Source organism: Mesocricetus auratus, unplaced genomic scaffold (genome assembly GCF_017639785.1).
Source record: "Mesocricetus auratus isolate SY011 unplaced genomic scaffold, BCM_Maur_2.0 Super-Scaffold_15014, whole genome shotgun sequence".
Lineage (NCBI taxonomy): Eukaryota > Metazoa > Chordata > Mammalia > Rodentia > Cricetidae > Mesocricetus > Mesocricetus auratus.
Genome location: NW_024429186.1, coordinates 7575312 through 7598883, shown reverse-complemented (window position 1 = coordinate 7598883; position 23572 = coordinate 7575312). Strand labels below are relative to the sequence as shown.

Below are 23572 nucleotides of genomic sequence, written 5' to 3'. Positions count from 1 at the left end.
CAAAAAGATGACCGAGAAGGAACTGGCCTCTGTTCCTCTCCTGCCATCTCAGCATTCTCCCCAAACGTGCTTGCTCAGACCTAACCTCAGCTGTCCTTCCACTCAGACCCAGAGGAGCCTCTCCCTCTTTTTTTTTTTTTTTTTTTGGTTTTTCGAGACAGGGTTTCTCTGTGGCTTTGGAGGCTGTCCTGGCACTCGCTCTGTAGTCCAGGCTGGTCTCGAACTCACAGAGATCCGCCTGCCTCTGCCTCCCGAGTGCTGGGATTAAAGGCGTGCGCCACCAACGCCCTGCTAAGAGCGTTTCTGTTAAAGAACAGACACACACCATTATGATTGCAGCCTGGCCCACAACCCACACTGCTGCACTTTACAGGCTGGCTGCTATCTTTTCAATCCTCCTACCTCAGCCTTCCAAGTGCTAGGATTACAGAGGCTGGGGATTCAGCTCAGTTGAAGAGCTCTTGCTCGGGCCTTGGGTTCAGTTGTCAGTTCAGGAGACGGAAGGGTTACAAAACAACAAAAAAATTCAAAACCAACCAAGCACTAGGATTACGGTGTGTGCTACCACACCCAGCTCTGGAGAACTCCAGGTCAGGAAGAACTATGTGGGGTGGCTTAGTACTGCCCAAGTTCGCCATGAGCAAAGCAGCGTGAGGTGACCCTGATGGTCTCTAACCTCCATATGCTCTGCCACGTGGGAAAGCCAGACTCGAGGGACTCAGGGGCTTGCCCATATGCAGAGCAGACTGCTAGGGCTTGGACAACACTTTGTTCTGTGCTGTCAGCAGAACTGAACCTATGCCCTAAATGTCTTTGTGACTTTTGTGCAGGCATGAGGTTAGCCGACTTCGTGTCTAAGCTCTGAGTGTGCCGAGTGCTTACCCCCAGCAAGTTTTTGGGCACATAGCCCTCCCGGTCACCAAGACGAGCCCACCACCACTCAGTCTCATTTTCATCTTTGCGCCTCAGGATGGTGATGGCATCCCCTTCATGGAAGGACAGCTCATCGCTGTTCTGGGCCTCGTAATCCCACAGAGCATACACAGTGCCTTTGTTCATCACCCCCAGCTTCTCTTGTACCCCTGGGACCAAAAACAAGATAGGTTTTAGCAGAGGGAGAGGGTGGCCAGTCATCAGATGGGGAGCCGTAACTGCAGAGCAGCAACGAACCAGCTGCACACGGTGGCTTGCACCTTGGGTGTTGTAAGCAGATCATACAGGTCTACTTTCAGGCCTGGGCTGTCATTGCTGAGAAACCTTTTTCTCTTAGCAGGAGCCTCTGTGATGGCAGCCTCTTCCTCACATGGGCTTGCCAGGGCCCTTGGGCCTGCCCAGCTTCATTAATGCCGAGAACTTTGTTGCCTGCCTTTGTTGTGGGAGCTCAGTACCAACTGCAGTCTGGCCATTATCGATTGTGCCACAGGCCACACACAGTAACTTCTCAAAGTTGTATGTGGACCACTGACTTGTACCTGCTTAACGGAGGACACGGCTGAGTCCTACACTTCTGACGCTGGATACAGCAGCTTAGGACGCGCCCTTCACTGCTAGACGCTGAGATGTGCAGAAGGCCCCAAGCCGGCACAGGAGTAGCCCTGCTTACATTAACAGACCCAGCAGCAAGTGTGCAGACCAGTGCAGCCTGGCTAAACACAGCTCCCATTCCTGGGACTCCAGGGCATTCCCCCTCCTGCCCCCCAGTAAAAAAAAAAAAAAAAACAAATAGGGTTTCTCTACATAGCCGTGACTGTCCTGGTCTTAAACTCAGAGACCCACCTGCATCTACCTCCTGAGTGCTGCGATTAAAGGCGTGGACCACCACTGTTCCCCTGAATGCAGGTGTTCTTACTCTTCAGCAAGCAGGACAGAGCCCTCCTAATGTGATTTGTGTTTAAGGCAGAGTCTCACTATATAGGCCAGGCTGGGGTTTTCAGATGTTTGGGGTTAGTGTAAAGGCAGTGAGCACTTAAGCAGATCTGCTCACTGAGGCAGACAGCCCCTACATACCATAGAGGAACTGAGAACACTGGATGTAACCCTCTTCCATCTCTTCACACTTGTCTGCAGCAGTCTCAATGTCACTGATGGTGGAGGCAAAGATGGCGGCTCCACTTTCCACCAGCTGCTTGCAGAGGTGGACGCTGTTGCAAGAGGCAGCACAATGCAGCGGTGTCCTAGAACCAGAGGGGGAATGTGGAGTCGGCCACCACCCAGGGCTTCTTGGTCCCCGTGTGACACAAACCTCCAAGAATTTTGACGAAAGTATCACACCTTTGTATTGTGGCAGCCAAGTGCCTAGGTGCATGTGTGTTAACCTTATGTGCTTGGTGCTCTGCCTGCATGAATTTATGCATGGGCATCATGTGCATGCAAAGACCAGACGAGGGTGTCGGCTGATCTCCCGGGACTGCCATGCAGGTGCTGGGAAGTAACCCTGAGTCCTTTGGAAGAGCATCCAATGTTCCTAACCACCAAGGTATTTCTGCAGTCCCAAGTGTCTACTTGTGTTTTGTTTTCTGAGACAAGGTTTCTCTGTGTAAGTAACAGTCCTGGCTGGTCTTGAACTCAGATATCCACCTGCCTTTGTCTCTCAAGTGCTGGGATTATAGGTGTGTGATGCGACATCCACCTTCCAAGTTTCTAGTTTTAAAGTCTTGACTACTCACTCAGACTGTGTAAATCTTTGGAAGAGGGTGACAGGTGTGGTCAAGAAAGGGCCTATATAACAGTTCACTGCAGAGTAGTGTCGCCATATGGCACATTTAAAGAGACACGTCTTTACAGTTGGCTACGATACTAAGAGTGTGCGTGCGTGTGTGCGCGCGTGTGTGTGCGCGCGCATGTGTAGTCCCTGTGTAGGTGCAAGTGGAACCCAAAGGTGACACTGGGGTGTCGTCTTCAATTGATTCTCCACTGTTTTTAAATACAGTCTCTATTGAACTTGGAGCTGCTCTGGCCAGACCGGCTGGCCAGCAAGTTCATAGCATCTTCCTGTCTCCTGCCTCCAGCTATGGAATTACAGGCGTAAACCACTCCACCAGCTTTTACATGAGTACTAGGGATCACCTCCCTTCTGAGCAATCTCCCTTGCCCCAAATCTCCCTTACTCTCTTGCCACAACTTAAAAAAATAGGTAAGAGTTGTCTGGTAGTTCAAAATAATCCTACAGCAGACCAATGATCCTGAAGGCAAATGGAAAAAATTCACAAACACCTAAATACAAACAGAGGAGAATTCTGAGGTTATTTTTCATGGGAATTTCTATAGAACTCATATTTCATATAGAATGTCTGCAAACAGGAAACGTAAGTAACTACAGTGCTATTAAGACTTATGGAGAACAAACAGCAATGTCTAACAGAGAAAAGGGCAGAAACAGCTAAACGCTGATGACAGCTTTCTGGGCATAAATAAGGGGTATTGTATTCTTCCTCTTAGGAGTCTCAACTTCCTTTTTAACTCTTCCTTCCTTCCTTTGTTTGTTTGCTTGTTTTTTGAGTCACAGTTTCTCTGTATAGCCCTGGCTGTCCTGAGACTCACTCTGGACCATGCTGGTCTTGAACTCAGATCCCTCCAGAGTGCTGGGATTAAAGATGTGTGCCACCACCTCCTGGCTCAATTTTTTAAAGCCTGTATCATTTCTTTTTGTAAGGTAGGGGAAGTGAGCCTCTGAGCCCTTCCAGTCCCCACCCCCCATGGGCTCTCACCATCCGTCACTGTCAGCGGCATTCACGTTGACACCAAAGTCCAGCAGAAACTTGACGATGTGATGGTGGCCAGCGCAGACAGCGTTGTGCAGGGGGGTGATCCCTTCATCGTTGGGTTTGCTAGGGTCTTCCACCTAGGACACAGAGCACATGAAAGCCAGTCCTTCAAACTCCCGGCAGCATGTGTGGGAGCGTGGCTCACCTCGTAGATGATCCTCTGCACCAGGTCAAACTCGCCTTCCAGGGAAGCATCGAGAAGCAGTGCCAGGGGATTGAAGCGCACTCTCAGCCCATGCCCTGTGCGTTCCGAGTTAGGCTTTTTCAGGTTGGTCCGTTTGCTCTGTAGGGAAGGAAGGGCTTCAGGGTCAGGTGACATACCCAAGGCAAGGACCAGTCCAAGACACTGCTGTGGGAAGGCATGGCAGGAACTAAGGCACCAGCTCTCCAGGAGCAACCCTGGTGACTGCCCTACGCGGGCCTGGCCAGCATCTGTAGGGAGGATGGCTAAGTGAGGCTGCTGGCTGCTCCTAGGAAGATTAGCGGGAGGGAGTGACAGCTGCACTGAACCAGAAGTCCGCCCAAGGGAGTCAGCTCATCCCTACTGATCCCATTAAGAAAGCCTTGTGTGAGCCGGGCGTTGGTGGTGCACGCCTTTAATCCCTGCACTGGGGAGGCAGAGGCAGGCGGATCTCGGTTGTGTTTGAGGTCAGCCTGATCTACAGAGCGAGTATGAGGACAGCCAGGGCTGTTACACAGACAGACTCTGTCTTAAAATACAAAAAAGGAAGTCTTGTATGAAAGAAAAGGAGAAAAACAAAAGCCTTGTGTTGATTCCCTGAGATGGTCCCAAACCCTCTCTGCTCTGTCAACACTGACCTCCTTATGGAGACTCATTGCTTGTCTGTCTGCCCTTCCGTCCATCCATCATTCATTCATTCATTCATTCATTCATGTGTCAATGCCAACGAGTTTACCGGGGACTATTGGTCTGTGATCATCTGACTGTGCTGTCCCCACATTAATTCTGCATGCAGGGGCATTGCATGCCTGGCTCTGGGCTAGCAAGGATACCCACCGCAGATGTTGCTGGAGGATGGATGACAGGGGAAAGTGGTGCTGGAGGGCCTTGTTCCTCCTCTGAGGGAGCCTCAGCCACAGGACTTGGGATCTGCTCTGTGGAGGGTACTGTAGCCACATTGTTGTTATTGTCCTCAGCAGGCTCAGCAGTTTGGTGAGTCGTTTGGGGGCAAATGAGCTCCTCTGGCTCGGGGGAAGGTAACTCATTATCGTTGGCATCTGAGGACAGGGCAAGCTCATCAGGAACTGGGGCTGTGGGCCGGGGAGGGAGAGCCTCATCTAAGTTGCCATTGGCATTGGTATTTCCATTGTCCACATCTGCTAAGGTGCCCACAAAGTCCTGTGAAGGGCTGGGCTGGTAGAAAGGGGTACCCTCCATGCCACCAGCCAGGGTGTTAAAGCGTTGATACAGCAGCTTCTGGATGTTGGGCCCTCCAGGGCCCTCCGGCTCTGTGATGGAGCTGCGCTTCTTCAGGGGGCGGGGTGCGTTGGCCAGCTTCCTGCGGAGTGCCTCCAGGTCCGCGTCACTCTGATAACGCAGTGGTGAGTGCACAATGGGTGTGAGTTTGGTGGGACTGAGGGGCCGCGGCAGGCTTTCCACAGTGCTGCCTTCTCCAGGTCCAGGGGGGCCTTCCTGTTCTGGCTCTTTCTCAGCACACTCTGAAGGAGGCTGAGGCTGTGTTGTGCCTGGGCCCAGTGACCCGTGAAGAAACGGCAAAGGTGATGGAGATGCTGACCCTGACGGTAGGACAGGCTTACCATACACTGGAGGAGAAACAGAGGACAGAGCAATTTCATCCTGGCCGCTGTAACAGGATCTCCTCCCTGGCACTGACTGGATGCCATATAAATTTCTATTGCTGGTGGCTTCTGATTTTTGAATCCTCAACAAACCTTTTCCAAGACCTTGCACTCATTCCCTTAACACTTTAAATTTGGTTCCAAGACTAGGCTCTTTCAAAAGAAAAGGTTATTGACCCAAGTTTCCCCACTCCAACAAGTCTGCTTTGTTTTCTGACCTGGGAACAAACACCAAATCCACTAAATCTGCATCTGAGCCTGGGACTGACTCAGGCAACATGAATATACTTACCTCTTTGGAGCAGGACACATCTGACCTGTGGCTCAAAAGTTGCTCTCATGGCCAGAACTGTGCCCACAGATCACACTGCTTGGGAGGTCCTTGGCAGGTGATGGCTTAACACACCCAGGGATCAAACTACAAGTTTGGATGCTGCAGCCCTGACCTGGCCTATAGAACCCTCCAGCTAGGAGGGGAGACTCTTTGACCTCTGTGAGGTATGTGGGGCTGTGCTTTATCGTCTTATTGCCCTCCTAGAAGGTCCCTGTTCAGTCACCCACTCCAGGCTGTCCCTGATGGAAGCTCCTCACACTGCCCATGCTCAGGATGCTGACTTAGCGACAGCCAGAAGGTCCACCCCCCAATCACTGGATAACTAACAGCATAGGTTACCCTGAAGCAGGAGAAAAATGAAAATTCAGAAGTCTTACCCTTCTGGGTTTACTACTAAGTGATATGCGGATACCCAGGCAGGAAGTCAGAGTGTAATTTGCCTGCAATTATTTCCATCCCCCCTGACACTCTATACTTTATGTAAGAATTGTTTTATCCTAAGCAGAATGCAAGAATCCTAATTAAGGGATAAATCCCTTCATTTTACAGTATACAGCCAGCATACCTGCTTTAACTGACTTATTTAAGGCTCCATGCACTGGTGGCTGGTAATTCTTAGGTGGTGTGGCTTGCTGGAGGTACATGGAGTATATAGAACTTGAATTTACTGTCTGAGGTCCCTTTCTGGGAGACTGTGGCCTTGACCCCTTATCAGCCAGAAAAGGCCTAATGGCCACTGTCAGTGGAAGCTCGGGTTTTCCATCTCCAGTTGGAAAGGCAGGCGGCCCCGCTGGTGGGTATGTGGGACTTGGTGGCACTGAGATTCTCTGTTGAATCTGTTGCGAGGAGCCAGGCTGGGGAGCGCTGCCTGCTGGGGGCAGTGGGGCGGGTTTCTGCCGACTTGGTGGGCCTGTACCAGGTCTGGGCAAGCTGCCTTCTTTCCGCCTCTCCAGGGAACTTGTTGACCCTGGGCCCAGGGGCACAGAACTTGGATATGTCCCATAACTTGGGGGCAGTGGCTTGCCTACACCAGGGATGGGAGGTGGCCCTTTGCCAATCTCGATGCCCTAAATTCATAAGAAGAAAACATGAAGTTACTCTTTGGAAGGTTAAGCACATTTCCAACAGCATACAGTAGGGTTTATAAGCCTTCAGAAGGCCAAAAGACACACTATCAGGCTCATCACTGGTCTGCATTTGAGCGTGCACAGGCCCTAAGGGCCAGTGGCTGTTTAGGACTTGGGGTGTGAGGTGGACAGTAACAGGGCTGACTTGTCTTCACGATACCTCACACCCTTGAACAGAAGATCAGAACAGCAGGGAAACTCACCGGGGCAGATTAAAGTCAGATGACCTACCAGCTTTTCTGTAGCTCCCAGCGCTGACAAGGGCAAAGGCTGGCTTGAAATGGCACCTTGCTTCAGGGCGCCCTCCATGCCTGAGTCCTTCCAGTCTCCACCAGCCATCTGAGTTGACTTCGCAGAAGCAGGATTCTGCTTTAATGTCGGCCAGTTTCCATCGTTCGCTTGAGAAGAGCATAGAATTTAAGGGAAAGGGTGATGAAATGGGTTAAGCCAGAAACAAACACAGCACTGGGACTTCCACTGCCCAAGCCATCAACCGGCACCTGCATGCTTATTAATTTGTTCAAAAGCCCAGACCTCTGCATACGCCAAGGAGTGATCTTGGCTATCATCTGGCCACTGTGGCCACCACTCACAACACTGCAGCAAGGGCTGCCTCACACTGGAATACAGCCACAGCAGCACAGAACACGGCAGCACTTACCTATCAGGCACCGCCTACACACAATCACATACAGCAACATGAAAAGACTTATCATTTGACATCATAATAGATTTGATTTGTATGATTTCCATTATTAGAATGAAATGTCTCCTTTAATGTAAGTAATTCTTTCCCTCTAAAACAATCTGTGATCACAAGAGGCCAGTCCAAGTTCTGATTGGGCAGCAGCAGAAGCAGCAGCTAAATTTTTGTTGCAGTGATTAGGAAGCATGTCATCAACCCCCAATTTCCAGGAAACTCAGAAGAGATGCTTATTATAGAGCATTTTCCAAACCGAAAAAGGGTACACATGAGTGGCCTGAAAACTGAGTTAGCTATATGCCCTGACTTAGGCCTCTGCTGCTCTGTGACAGGCACAGGTGTGGGTGCTTTGGCTGCCCGCTTCTAATCCCCCAGCAGCCAGGCGTAGGCAGGAATTAGCCAGGGGCGGGGGGGGGATAACCGAGCAGCAGTAAGGAGGCTCATCTGTCGTAACTGCTCAAGTCCTAAGTGTAAGCTGCTCCAGGATGCTCTGCAGGACCTGCCAGAGCAGTGGACGCACTACAGCTCTGCACTCTGCTGGTTAGCACCATTCAGTGACTTTGCTCCAATCTGTCAGCCTCTTTCTGACAAGCGTGTGAGCTTTCACCCCATTTTAGTGGGTGACTGGAGTAGTGCTATTTGAAACTCACCAGGGCACCCAGGTGAAAACTCAGAAACTTACTAGAAAAGCAAGGCCAGTTGGAGGCCCATGGTGTGGTAGGTGACTGAGATGGCATTTTCTGCTCTCAGGGTCATGGGGTTATCTATGGCTGCCCAGTAGCCTCAGAAATGCCACGGCAATGGGAAGTTTTATGGGAAGTAGCCATGAGAGGACCAAGAAAGGAAGTTTTTCTTCAGGACAAGGTAAATATCACAAGTAGCCTTTTAGTGTTTTGTATTGCAAAGCCAATGACCTTCAGTTATGATGATGAGAAACAAGTCTCAGAAGCAACTCAGAAAATGTCCTTCACTCTTTTTTCTGAGACAAGATTTCATTATGTGCCCAGCCTGGCCTAGAGCTTTAACTCCTTCTGCGTCAGCCTCCTAGTGTAAGCCACTATGCCAGCTATGTTCATCTTAATTCTCCCGTCACACACATCCATAACATAACCCTCTCTATGCCAGCATCTGTCACTTGGTGTCCGACCTTGACTGTGGATGACCATATATGGGCCCCTTCCCCCAACTCCACAACTAGATTAGAAGGGGCAGGTGTATTTATTAGCAGCACAGCATTGCTTCCAAGTGCAGGGGGCATTAACAGTCCTTTGTCAGTTTGGAAAAACAATTGATTGTCGATTCAGTCTGTGTTCTAGATCAGAAGCACCCCATAAGGCTATCAGATGACATACAGTTTACAAGCAGGCCTGCAAAGTGCCGTGAGGAGCTGCACTCAGGCCCGACGTCCAGGTCTGATTCTGTCCATGTGCTGATCACTCCACATCTACTGTAGCCATCTGTGTAACACAGAACCAGGATAGCAAACCAGGGATCAGAGTCCCCCTAAGATCTCTCTGATCTCTCATCCTAGCTCCACAGCTGAGATCCTGATCCCAGCTTGGCTTCACACAGGAAACCTATGCAAGCTGCTTTCAGCTGCAATGGAAAAATGAGGTAAAAGGCACATTCTGGTAACCTTATGAGGCTACACGGCACTTAGATAGGGAGTGGGACAGAGGAGGACAGCTCTTTTGCCACTGAAACACACACACTCACCATGGACAGGACTCACACAACTGCTTACCAATGGGGGATGCAATGAGGGGTCAAGCTGAACGCAGAGCCCATCTGACTGCTAACCCTCATCACAAAGAGGTCTAAGTGGGGCTCTGGCCCGTGAAGGTGGGGAAGCCCTCTTGGCTATAGTCAGAAGGAGCCAGAATGGCAGATACTATTATGCATAGTAGGTGCCAAGCAATAGAAAGCAAAAATGCCTGGTGTGGTCATGCATGACTTTTCCCCGGCAAAGCAGAGGCAGGAGGATGTCTGTGAGCTCAAGACCAGCCTGTTCTACACAGTGAGCTCCAGGCAAGGCCACACAGTGAGACCCTGTCTCAAACACAATCCGCCCCCCCCTCCCTAAAAAAAGGCAAGCAAGCAGCACAAAAGACTACCACAGACTGGTTACTAATGGGGGGGGACACAACTCAACACATGGGCTTTAATCAGGAGAAAAATATTTGCACAAATTTAAAATGCACACTTACTACGCGAGACAGATTTCTTGATTCTGTGTATATAAGCCAACCCTAGTCATAAAGTCTTATTGAAAGGAAATCCTGATTTTATTTTTAAGGATTTATTTATTATGTATACAGTGTTCTGCCTGCATGTCTGCTTCCAGGCCAGAAAGGGCACCAGATCTCATTACAGATGGCTGTGAGCCACCATGTGGTTGCTGGGAATTGAACTCAGGACCTCTGGAGGAGCAGCCAGTGCTCTTAACCTCTGAGCCATCTCTCCAGTGTGAAACCTTGATTTTTTTTTTTAGACCCTTTATCTTAGGGATAAAGAAGCCTGTGCTGTATGCACCCTACTAATTTATTATTTGTGTTTTGAAAAGCAGAGCGGAGACCTTCAGATCAGTAAAGATAATCTGTTCTTGTTTTAGGGCCACTGTTTTTGTAGAGACCAGGAACTGGAGGGGGGGCAGAGCCAGGTTAAATCCAGAGGCCACCTCCACAGCCCTCTCTTTCCATGCACTCCCCAGAAGAGAGGACTGCGACAACTTACCAGATTTGGATCTTCCATGGGCAGCACTCGAGGCGATGCTGAGAGACTGGGGCTTTACAGGGTCCCCGGGGAGAGGAAATCCCCCAGCACTGGGAACCTGGATATAAGGACCCACAGCAGCGACCCGACCAGATGTGCTCAGGGGTGACTGTGGTGATGATGTGCCATTTACACGGTTCAGCTGCAATGAGGGTGAAATCAGTCAGAACTCTTCACTACTCTATAGAAATAAGCACACAGAATCTTGTCTGTCATGGCCTCTGTATTGTTGTTAATCTTGAGAGAAAAACATCATCTGAAACTACTGCTGACCTTTAAACTCTCTATGAGAAACCAATTGTTGAAGTCCAGTTGCCGTCTTCCAACCATCCTCCAAACCCACCTCAGCTGGGCAAAGTCCAGACACCCACACCTGCCTCCTCAGAGCATCATTTAGGGTGACTGAAGCTGACAAGAGGGCACCTCTGTCACCAAACTGTCTAAGCGCGGGGGGGGGGGAGGTGATGGTGTAGGGGGTTGGATGTGGCGTCCAGTCAGACGCAAGGTGCAGTGCTGGTTCCCACTCACACGGGGAGGTACCATGACTAAGAGCGTGGTGAAGGGCAGGCAGACCCTGGACCATGGCACAGCGTTAGATATTAAAGGAATGAGATAGTCATCCCAGGCAGGGTGCAGAGCGGCTGTACCTTTGTGTGGGAATTAAGTGAGAGACTGGAAGCATTAGCAATCATCAGCTCTGGAGAATAGGGGAAAGACTGCCACACTCCCTGTGGATATTCCTGCAGTAAGCATTTCTGAAAATGTAACTCTAAAGCATTTTGTTCAAGATTTTTGTTGTTGAGGCACACTCCCCCTATGTAGCCCAGGCTGGCCCCTAATTTACAAATCTCCTGCCTCCACATCCTACGTATAGGGATTCAGCATACACAGCAGGCGCAGCAACAACTGGTAACTTTTAGATGAAACACTAATAGCAGTTTAGCTCACAGCCGCCCACTCCTTCACATGCCTGGATTTTCTTGCCATAAAGGCGTTCACGCAGCTCGCTGATCCGCTTATCCATCATGGCCACCTCCATGTTGCGCTTGTTCAAGAGCTCCTTCTGCTGCTGGAGCTTGGAATTCTGTTCCTGGTTAAGCTGGTTACGAATCTGCAAGGTAGAGACTATAACTTAACAGCTGCATTAATTACACCCTGTCAGGTGTCTAGTAGGCAGGGTCCCACATGAGTTCCACATGTGAATCCAGAAGCATTATGTCTCAAGCTGGGCGTTGTTGGCACACGCCTTTAATCCCAGCACTAGGGAGGCAGAGGGATCTCTGTGAGTTCGAGGCCAGCCGGGTCTACAAGAGAGTTCCAGAACAGCCCTCTAAAGCCACAGAGAAACCTGTCTCAAAAAGAGAGAGGGGGGGGGAGGGAGGGAGGGAGGGAGGAGGGAGGAGAGAGAGAGAGAGAGAGAGAGAGAGAGAGAGAGAGAGAGAGAGAGAGAGAGAGAGAGAGAGAGAGAGAGAGAGAAAGAGAAAGAGAAAGAGAAAAGAAAAAGACCTCACAGTATCTGTGAGTGCTGGCACACAACTTTAACCCCAGCACTCAGGGGCAGAGGCAGGTGCAGCAAGAACTACACAGTGAGACACTCTCCAAAATAAATAAATTAATTAAAAAAGAGCTCCTAGCAGACAACTCATTTGCTTTTCAAAAACTTAGAAACAAATCTGTGAACCACCAGAAGAGTCTTGTGATAAAATCGCTGATGCATGAAGAGTTTCTGAGATCAAACGGAAATATCAAGTTAGACTGAAAATAAATAAGCGGAGGAAGGTAGCTCACACCTACAACCCTGATACCTGGGAGGTAAAAGCAGGAAGGTCTGGAAGATCTGGAATTTGAGGCTAGCCTTGGCTGTATGCATACCAAGTTCAAGGCCCACCTAGGACAAATGAAACCCAGTTTCTATAAATAAATGTAACCATTTCTGAATGTACATTTCGAAGTCTCCTTTGGATTTTGTTATATTCACTCAAATAAAAATGACTACAATATTTCTCTCTCTTACATTGCTGTCTGTCAAACACCAGATCCTGGATGTTAGGGTACATCTCAGTCTCTTGTCTTCATTGACAGGTGTGCTTATGCAGATCATGAAAGTTCTTTTTGTAAATGTAGAAGTGAACTGTGGACATGTGATGGCCAGGCCATTTCTATGATGGCTCTATGTTACAAATACATAGTAACTAATTCCAAAATTCATGGCTAGTAATAAATACAACATATGTTGCAGTAACACAGACATTTTATAAGGGTTATAGAATGCTGTGGAATATTATTTTAAGATGTGTTACATTCATTTATGCTGTGGAGCATACGTTTAATGAAAAGATGTGTTGCATTTTTTTATGTTGCATTTGTTTAATTCTGTGAAGCTGTGTTACTGTGCCTGTCTAAAACACCCAGTTGGTCTAATAAAGAGCTGAACAGTCAGTATCCAGGCAGGAGAAAGGACGGAGGTGGCTGGCTGGTGGAGAGAATAAATCGAAGAGGATTGAGAAAAGAGAAGGAGAGGAGGACACCAGGGCCAGCCACCCAGCAACACAGCCACAGAGCAAGACAGAAGAAAGAAATATAGAATAGTAAAGGTAAAAGCCCAGAGGCAAAAGGTAGACAGGATAATTTAAGTTAGAAAAGCTGGCTAGAAACAAGCCAAGCTAAGGCTGGGCATTCCAAAGTAAGAACAAGTCTCCGTGTGTGTATTTATTTGGGAGCTGGCTGACAGCCCCCAAAAGAACAAAGAGTAAAAACACCAACTATGATAGAGTAAGAAGGACAGCAAGGAACTATTAGTTTATATGACTACCTCGGATGTATGTCTTGACTTATCTTTTGTTTCTTGCTGGGCTGTTCTGACTTAGGCAAGTTGTTATGATAGGCAGCTGTGCATGTTAGAGAAGAGAGTGGCTTGAAATTACCATTTGTTGTTTCTGCTTTGGACAATACTCAATTCTAAATTTTCATTTCTGCAGAGCAAGCTCCCCACAACCTGGCAGTGACCTAGAAGCAGACTCTTTGTCTTTTAACATGAATGTGTTTTCTCAACAACAAGACGGCTCCACCCAAGTTGTTTTGGAAAACAGAGTTCATGGATAGGGTGTTTTCCCTTTATTTTAATAAAGTAGAACAATTTCTAAAGTTAAAATATATCTATATTAGTTAAAAGGGCAAATTTTTAGCTGGGTAAGGTGGCACACACCTTTAGTCCTAGCACGAAAGAAGAAGAAGCAAGAGGATCTCTGAGTTCCAGGCCAGCCTGTTCTACAGAGTGAGTTTCAGGACAGCCAGGGCTACACAGAGAAACCCTGTCTCAAACAACAAAAACAGAAAACAAAACAAAAGAGGAAGGAAGGAAGGAAGGAAGGAAGGAAGGAAGGAAGGAAGGAAGGAAGGAAGGAAGGAAGAAAGGAAGAAGAAAGGAAGGTCTAAAGATTACAAAGAGCCCTAAATTCAAAACACAGCACTCACTTCACTGGGCTATCACTGATATTTATTTTATTATTATTTGTTTATGTAAGTATGTGTCTGTGTAAGTTTATGCTGTGTGTGTGGGTTCCTGCCAAAGCCAAAAGAGGGAGTGTTGGATCCCTGGAGCTAGAACTATAGGCCGCTGTGCGTCACTCTGACTTGTGTACTGGGAACCAAAAAGCAAGGGCTCTTAACCACTGAGCAATTTCACCATCCCTTGTAACTAATACTTTTTTAAAAAATGAAATAGGAGAGACTAGACACCATTAAAATGTATCCCTTGTAGAAGACTAGGCAATTATCTTGGAAAACTCTTCATTAGCCAATAACACTCTCACACTACTTGCACACTCACACATTCCTATTTGTGTGTGTAAATAAGACAGGAGGCAAAACACACCAAAAACTTAACTGCAGACCTCAGAGCTCCCTCACCAAAACAGCCTCACAATATATCTCACCAAAATCCTTTAAAATCACACACCTAACAGTTGCTTACAAATGTAACGGAGTGGGAAGGTAAAGAAGGCAGTGCTGACAGAGGCTCAGTGGTCTTGTCTGCAGTGCAATGTCCTCCTAAGATGATCCGTACCTGTTGTAGCAAGTGCTAATAAGGAAAAAAAAAATCACAAAACCTGCTGAATGTCAGGCCACTTTTGAGAAGTGGAATTTTCTAGGTTTATATACCTTGTTTTACATATATGAGTGTTTTTGTTTTCATGTATGTATACGCATTGTGTGTGTACAATGCCTGCAGAACACAAGAGGCCATCAGATCCTCTGGAAGTGGGGTTACAGATGTCCGCAAGCAGCCACGTGGTGCTGGAAACTGAATTAGGGTCTTCTGCTCAAGAGCTCTGAACCATCTCTCCAAGCCACAGACTGCAATCTGAATGTTTTGTCCCCACTAAGAAAGGTCGAGGCCCCAGACTCAGACAATTACCTGTAGCTCTTGGTATAGTCGTTTTAACTCCACCGCTGCTGGTCCTGTCAACTTGCCACTGTATGATTGAAACCCATTCAGTTTTCCTTTCTTTAAATCTTCTAGTTGCTGACTAAGCTGATCAACTCGTAAGATTGCAGTTTGAACTTCCTGCTTCTTTTCTTGGAACATGGCACTGAACCTTTCTATCTCAGCAGCTGTAATTACCAAAAAAGGAAAATGGTCATATTTAAGGGACATACTCTGTCTTCATTTCTATATACAATTCTGGTATTATTTAGTGCTAGCCTTGGACTGAAGTGTATGCATAAAAATAAAAAGGATAGTGTATGCATAACCCCAAACAGATTTTTTTTCCTTCCAATAACTACAGTTGGAGAAACCCCAAGTCTCATATTTGCCAGGCAAGTGTTCTAGCTTACCCAGCTCCAGAACACACCAACAGATTTCAAAATCCATGATGTGGCTCTTCACAAAGTCAATAATTATGCTTGCTCTAGTTAATTAACATTCTTTACGGAATTAATAGAAAAGCTAGTTTGGCAAAGGTGCTTCAGAATCTCAGAGAGCAAGATAAAAGCTTTGTTGTGTAAGTCTTGTCTATCTTTGTAACATTAAATAGGCATTCGCTAAACTGACAAAAAACCAATCAATGAACAGAACAGAACACCAGGACTCGCACACAAGCACAAGAGGTGCCTGTGTGATGTAAGTGACCATGGGCTGAGGTGAAGCCTTCCTCCACAGCCTTGTCCTCCCACCTCAAGGGCTGGGATTACAGGCCTGTGCCACCACACCTGGCTGTATGGTCACTTTAATGCATGGATAAAATGTCAGTAGTTAAAACAAAAACAGACCATTCATTATAGTCCCTGGAGCAGCCTGACACCAATGCAAAGGCCCAATGTCACACCGGAACTATTCTGAAACAATGTGCATGTCATAAATATGCAAAAATCACCATAGACTTATCAAAAAATTTTTTACATTCAAGGAGACAGAAATGTGAACCTCTTGATTAACCAATGCACATTATACACATTCTTCGAATTATATATTGTGCCCTATAAAATGCACAATTAAATTTCTATTTAAAAAACAGGAAATTAATTTCAAACAATACCGTACGAGAACACAATCTTATTCAGACTTCATGAGGGTTTTGGTTGGGTTTTTTACAGAGAATTTATATAATATTTAAAGTTAATTAACCCATTGAACTCCATCCTGTTTATTGCAGGTGAGAGTAAAGCGTTAGAACATGCAAACTGCTGTGTGGATTTGTGCCTGGACCTGCCAGGCACCTGGCCTGTCTGAGAGACTCAGCCTGGGTATGTGTGCACAAGGGCTGCGGGCACATACACAGATTGCCATTCATGATTTTGCTGTAGTCAACTTGTCCTCTCATGGCACGGATCTTCTTCAGCTTGTTTTCCTGGGCTTCAACTCGTTCTTTCAGTTTCTGAAGCTTTTCATTTTCAGAGATAGACTGCTGCTGGCGACGCTCCTGCTGCTTTAGAAAGTGTAACCGCTGTTCCTAAGGAAGAACAAAAATCTAAACTTTGCAAATGGAAACTTTTGATTATTTTTATATATCACAATCTGAATTTGGGGATTCTTAAGGCAGAGCCGATGACATGCACCAATCTGCACATTCCGCTCATGCTGGGCCTCTGCCGAAAGGTCACAGCAAGGAACATGTCTGTGTCTACATTTTCCTGTGTGCCATCATGTCTGTCTGCACAGGGCTCCTGATGCTCACTCAGTTTCCTAGACAGCAGTGTTCTACTAGGAACAAGGATGGGGACCACTAAATGAACCTCCAATCTATAACTCATACTGGGCCATGAAGGGACTCTCTGCTTTCTTCATGATTAGTGTCTTTAATGGTGAAGCATTTCATAATGGGACAATCCTAAAATAAAATACACAAAACACTCTTCAACAGTTTTTCTCCTACTCATGTGAAAACACACTGTAAAGGTAAGTCAACAGTAAGTATCCATGGTCCTCACTGTGTGTGTAAAGTGCACCAAAATGAGAAGAGGCTTATGCATGATTCCATAGGCTTTACGTACTACATAAGTAACAAAACTTCATGCTCAAATATTTCAGATTGAATATTAAGTTGTGATTTTTCATTGTGGAAAGCATCTACAAAGTTTCTTCATCTCTCCCTCCCTCCCTCTCTCTCTCCCTCCCTCTCTCTCTCTCCCTCCCTCTCTCTCTCTGTGTGGGTGTGTGTGTTATGGAGGAGCCCACAGAGACCACAAGAGGGTATCAGCTCCTCTGGAGCTAGAGCTACAGGTACTTATGAGCTGCCTGATGTAAGTACTGGGAACTGAACTTAGGTCCTCTGGAAACGCGGCAATATTCTTCCTGCTGAGTCATCTCTCCAGCTCTACAATACTGTTTCTCCTTGAGGTACAACAAGCTTTGAGACAACTTTGTTTTGAATACGTGAGTATACGTGTGCTGTGATGCACATGTGAAGGTCAGAGGACAACCTGCAGGATTGTTTCCTTCCTCCATGTGAGAGCCTGGAATAGAACTCGGGGGTCAGGATAAGCCCTCTTGTTGGCCTAATGAGACAACTTCTCTAGACAAGTCCAGGGAATTCTCTTTTACATATAAGCAGTCAGGACAGTGAACCACACACAGCAAATGAAAAACTTTGCGACCGAGTCAATCTCTCTACAGAGAGCACAATCAGGTTACTGGGACCCAAATGGTGGAAGGAGAGAACCAACTCCAAGAACTTGTCCTCTGCCCCACACCTGTGCCATGGCACACATGCCACCCACACATACACATTTAAACATGCACAAGTAAAAGAAAAGTCACAAAGAGGACAATAACCCAAGCTAGAATGTTCAGAGGCTCACTTTAAAGCAGATCCAGAACATTTTAAGACATTTAACACCAAGAATAACCCATTAAAGGATGGGTAGTGGCCCTGATCTTTTCGAGTTGATTATCAAGCATAACTAAACCATGATTCAGAAAATTCCCAAACCTACTTTATGGGGGTTTTACCAATGAAAGCAGGACTTGTGTGTGGGGAGTCCTAACCATGCCCCCACACTGTAATAACCCTAACACCCAATGGGAAGTAGCAGTTGTCAACTGGCTCTCACTCTTCCAGTGCCCACCTGAGCTTTCATCAGACTGCCACTCTTCTCTAAGACAGTAAAACCAACTACACGGCAAAGTTCAGAACTAGGGGACCTGGAAGAAACAATGGGAAATGTCTTTTCTAGCCACATCTGTCTGCCATTTGGTTAGGACTAGCCATTTCCTACTCTGTGAAAGGCGTGTGTACCGAGGACCAAAGGTTCTTGCTTCGGTGCCATTACAGAACGCAACATAACCACTGGCTCAGCACTATCCTAGCTCATCCCCATCCCACCACCCAGGAAGGAAACTTCAATCCAAAAGGTCAGCTGAAAATTACACGTTGTGAATGATGTTTCTTATGAATGTACCTTGGCAACCAACATTTGCTGCTGATTTTCAATTTGCTGCTGTTGCCTGGCTGCCATATCTTGAAGTTCTGAGAGCGTGAGTTCAACGCGTGGATTTCCAACCTATAGAGAACAAAGAGCACTCATTGGTCTGTACTTTCCCCTGCATGTTTCCTTTCTCTGCTGTCAGAATTCATATGAAGCTCAATTTCACACAGGCTCCCTAGCAGTTAGAAGAAGAAAACTTAGTTTTCTTCACAAGAACTTCTATCTAGTGATCATTTTATTAATGGTAAGTAACAGGTATACTTTTTCTAAATCATTTTTCTAATGGATAAATATCAGATAGTATATTTATTAAAGAACTCAACATTATGTGACCATTTGCAGATGTGCATAGCTGAAATTCTTCTGTTTTCAGTAGGGATTTAACAGGTGTATTTGATCAAATGGGGCTGCCTAATGTTTAAGGACAAACAACCAAGAAAGTAAATATGCAGGTGACAAGCAAGAAAAACATTCCACTGTCACCTGCTCTAGAGGAGAAATACAAATAGGACCTAAGATGCAAATGTTCATTAAAAACCCTCTGTGTGGCCCTCCTATTGCCTAACAGAAAACGCTGCATTTGGCTTGAGCATAAGAAGAAAGAACTAGAGTGTGACATCTGGTCATGGACTCTCCACACAAGCCTCAAACGACCACCAGGCAGGTAGGGCCAGGGCTCCACACCTCGCAGAAGCATACAGCCTGTGCTTTTAACCGTTCACACGGAACTTGACTCACTAAGCCCCACCATGTGCATGATGCGCTCTGTGAGACGTGCTCCATGCACTGGGCGGTCTTCAGCTCTGTGTGTCGGGTGTGTGAGGACTCTGGGAGAGGAGTCATAGGAATGACAGGAACAAGCTAAAGGAGGTAACTCATAGCAGCTTCAGAGTTCCATCCTCTGAACCCTTCAGTTCTAACCAGGCAGGCTGTGCTGTAATGGTACCCTCTTATCTCCACTACATACTTCCTGCTTCTATATTTACACATGCACTTGGGCCCCGTTAACTCCTGGTACCCTTTAACCTCTTAAATTGTTTTTCTAACTTCTGAATTTAATTTTCTGTACATGGGTGTTTTGCCTGCATGTATGACTGCATCGCAGGCATGCACACCTGGTGCTCTCAGAGGCAAGAAGACTTACAGACAGCTGTGAGTCCCATGTGGGTGCTAGAATCGAGTCTGGGTCTTAACTGCCATGCCCTCTCCAGTTGCAGCCCATGCCCCACCAGCTCTGCCCCTTCCTCAACTCCTAGGATTACCCCAGCATACTCTCAACTCCAGGAAATCACAAACCAAGACTCCTTCAACACTCTTATCTGAAGATCATCCTTTTATCTAAAGACCCTGAAAGAAGAATGTGGAGCCAGCCTCTTTTAAAAGTTACATATTTTGCATTAATTAGTTAATGCACGACATGGTGGCAGTCAGAGGATGATTTAAAGAGGCAGATCTCTCCTTCCATCATGTCTTCAGCCACTGAATGCAGGTCCTCAGGTTTGGCAGAGCCTTTGCTCTCCAAGTCATACAAGCACAGTCACCAACTGCTTTCTGACGGAAGTTGAGGCCTGCTCTGTGAGGGGAGTTCATGCCTGACATTTTAAGCTTGGTCAAAAGCCCATGACTAGAGGCCATATGCCCTAGGAGGTAAGCTAAGACTCTTGCTAAATGCGCATGCTGTGACCATCACGCTGCCCAGAGATCAGTGCTGCTGTCAGTTTCAGTTAGAGAAGCTTTCCACAGTGGTAAATGGTAACCATGGAGACTTGTAACTGGCCCAAATGCTGAGAATAGTAACAAGCAAATGCTTGGCCATAATGGGATATCTTTATCAGCCCTCTGAAGGCTCTGGGACATCCTGGAAGATGAATAATGACTGTGAAGGCTGGAGGGTGGGGCAGAGTGTATGGACCACTGACTGGGGTGTGACATGCTGTTTGCTCTTGGCCTCACCGCAGCTGTGATTACTTACACGGGCACTACAGAGAACTGGGCCTGTCAGCACCCTGTCATGGGCAGAAAAGGTTCACCAGACTACATGCCTTCCTGAGGAGTTGCTGACAGTTAATGATGGCTGAGGCAGGAGCCACTGGTAAATTGCCCATGCTCCTGAATTAACTCATTAGTGATCATGTGAGCAACTCTAATTAAACTCACTGGGTCATCAAAACAAACATCAAAGTAAAAGGGAGACTTGGCTGGAGAAAGGAAGTGAGTCAATGGAGAGACAAGAAAGGGCAAAGCCAGACATGGTGGCTCACACCTTTAACTTCAGCACTGGGAGGTGCTGGCGTTCAGTGGTGTGTGTGCAAACACCTGGGAGGTGCTGGCGTTCAGTGGTGTGTGTGCAAACACCTGGGAGGTGCTGGCGTTCAGTGGTGTGTGTGCAAACACCTGGGAGGTGCTGGCGTTCAGTGGTGTGTGTGTGCAAACACCTGGGAGGTGCTGGAGTTCAGTGGTGTGTGTGTGCAAACACCTGCAGGTAGATTGCTGTGAATTTAAGGCTAGCTTGGTCTACATAGTGATTTTCAGACTAGTCAGGGCTACATTGTGAGATCTTTTCTCAAAAAAAAATTGTGTGGGGGGGGAGAAAGTGTTGCTATGTCAAACATGATGGTGCCCATGCTTGGGAAGCCAAGACAGCAAGATTGGAATCCATTCAAGTCTAGCTTGGGCTATTAAAATCCTGTTTCTGGCCAGACAGTGGTGGCGCAAGCCTTTAATCCCAGCACTCAGGGGGGAAGAGGCAGGTGGATCTCTGTGAGCTGTTACATACATAGAGTTCTAGGCCAGGTAAGGCTATATAGTGAGGCCTTAACTAAAAAAAAAAAAAAAAAGCTGGATCTCTGTGAGTTGGGCCAACCTGGTCTACACAGTGAGCTCCAGAACAGTCAGGACTATACACAGAAACCCTGTCTTGAACACCCACTTCCCCATAAAAGACAGAGACAGAGGTGGGGAGGGAGAATTAGATCAAGGGCCTGTTTCTGAGGCTGGTAGAATGCTTGCTTTGCATGCACAAAACCAAGAATTTGATGCCTAGCACCACAGAGAGAGGTGGTGTGGGAAGACCTTGTCTAAAAAGTATTCTGGCTTTAGTGTCTACCATGTGTTTGGCTACTTTAGAGGTGTTAGTGCATTAGCAGTAGACCGATAGCACACTTTTGCTGACCCAGCCTCCACATGGCCCCCTTGTCCTGTGGTGACTGGAATGAGGAATGTCCCCACAGGCTCCTGTGTTTGAACACTTGGCTCCTAGGTTGTAGTACTGTGTGGGGGTGTTACGGAACCTTTGGGAGGCAGAACCTTGAGGAGGTGGAACCTTGCTGGAAGAAGTACTATGCTGGCTTTGAGGTTTTCTACCTTGATCCACTTCCTACTTTTCTCTCTGCTTCCTGTGTGTAGATGAATCTGACCAGCCAGCCTCCTGCTCCTGCCACACGTCTTTCCCATAATGATGAACTCCATCCAAAAGGAAGCTCTTTCTCCTCTTAAGTTGCTTTTTATCAGGGCATTCTGCCATGGCACCTACATGAAGATTCACAACTATCACTAACTCCAGTCCCAGGGGATCTGATATCCACAGACAATGTACACACCTGGTGCACAGACAAGCACTCATACACATAAATTAAAAGTAAATAAAATCTCTGCCGGGCGGTGGTGGCGCACGCCTTTAACCCCAGCACTCGGGAGTTAGAGGCAGGAGGATCACTGTGAGTTCGAGGCCAGTCTGGACGACAGCCTCCAAAACAATACAGAGAAACCCTGTCTTGTAAAACCAAATAAAATAAAATAAAAATAACCCCAGCATTCAAGAGGCAGACGCATGCGTTTCTCTGTGAGTTTGCAGCAAGCCTGGTATACAAAGCGAGTTCCAAGACAGCCTCCAAAGCAATATAGAAAAACACTATCAAAAAAAAATTCTGAATATCTTTTTAAACTGCGCATTTTATGCATTTTCCTGTATGGATAGCTCACAATAGAAACTAAACAAGGGGCTGAAGAGATAGCTCAGAAGCTGGGAACACTTGTTCTTGCAGAAATCCTGGATTCAATTCCCAGCACCCACATGGTGGCTCAACTGTCTGTAACTCCAAAGGATCTGATGCCCTCCCCTGGCATCCATGGGCACCAGGCACACAGACCTGAATGCATGCAAAGCACTCATATACATAAAATAATTATCAGAGAACAAGAAGGGAGAGAGGGAGGGAGGGAGGGAGGGAGAGAGAGAGAGAGAGAGAGAGAGAAAGAAGAGAGAGAGAGAGAGAGAGAGAGAGAGCGCGAGCGAGCACAAGCCAGGCACAGTGATATACACCTTTAATTCCAACAGGCAAGTCTCTGAGTCTCAAGCCACCCAGGGCTACATAGTGAGTTGTGGACAGTCAATCCATGTTGATTCTAATAGGAACCATAAGCAAAGTATCAGGGTGACGGGTGATTGCTTAACTGTTTCCAAGAGCATGGCTGACAGGACAACCGGAGCTATACTCATGGTAACCATCTAGATGCAAGGTAAAACATTTTACATTTTATTAATTTATTTTATTTGTATGTGTGTTCTGCCATTCCTTTTCTTTTCTTTTTCTTTTTTTTTTTTTTTGATTTTACAAGACAGGGTTTCTCTGTATTGTTTTGGAGGCTGTCGGTCCAGCCCGGCCTCGAACTCACAGAGATCCACCTGCCTCTGCCTCCCGAGTGCTGGGATTAAAGGTATGTGCCACCACCACCCAGCAGGGCTTTGTAAGTTTCAGTTCTTTTTTTCCTCCCCTGCTGCAAATTCGTGTTGTGGTTTTGGTGGGGTGGTGGAGAGCACATGTCATCTGTGGTGGCACTGCCCGGGGTGGGCAGGCAGGGCGTGCTCCTCTACTTGAAGGTGACTACGTTTAAATTCTGAGATGGCGAGTGGAGGGCGAATAGGTCCCGGTGGCCTTAAGTTTAGCCTTTCCTTTCTGCTGTCTAGTCATCCTCATCGGTCTTCTGCTTCTTGGTGTCAACATCATCGTCCTCGCTTGCCTATAGGAGCCTCAGCCTCTTCATCTTCGTCTCCATCCTCTTCCTCCCCACCTGCTTCCTCTTCCTCATCTGCCTCATTGTCAGCCTCCTGCTCCTCATTTTC

At 47.1% G+C, this 23572-nt stretch overlaps 1 protein-coding gene across 2 annotated transcripts in view; it reads right to left on the bottom strand.

Moving 5' to 3' along the window:
• Positions 1–23572, bottom strand: part of Ppp1r13b (protein phosphatase 1 regulatory subunit 13B) — a 73043-nt gene that overhangs the window by 1099 nt on the left and 48372 nt on the right. Inside the window, exons 5-17 of one of the 2 annotated variants that reach the window (XM_040742382.1) lie at positions 18424–18525; positions 16301–16475; positions 14939–15135; positions 11492–11632; positions 10483–10663; positions 9102–9206; positions 7278–7444; positions 6485–6986; positions 4783–5549; positions 3910–4047; positions 3708–3841; positions 2008–2174; positions 883–1082 (exon numbers count right to left, since the gene is read on the bottom strand). In XM_040742382.1, coding sequence (XP_040598316.1) covers positions 883–1082; positions 2008–2174; positions 3708–3841; positions 3910–4047; positions 4783–5549; positions 6485–6986; positions 7278–7444; positions 9102–9206; positions 10483–10663; positions 11492–11632; positions 14939–15135; positions 16301–16475; positions 18424–18525 — 2976 coding nt within the window. The remainder of the gene's footprint in view (positions 1–882; positions 1083–2007; positions 2175–3707; positions 3842–3909; positions 4048–4782; positions 5550–6484; positions 6987–7277; positions 7445–9101; positions 9207–10482; positions 10664–11491; positions 11633–14938; positions 15136–16300; positions 16476–18423; positions 18526–23572) is intronic. The other variant, XM_040742383.1, reaches the window with a different exon arrangement.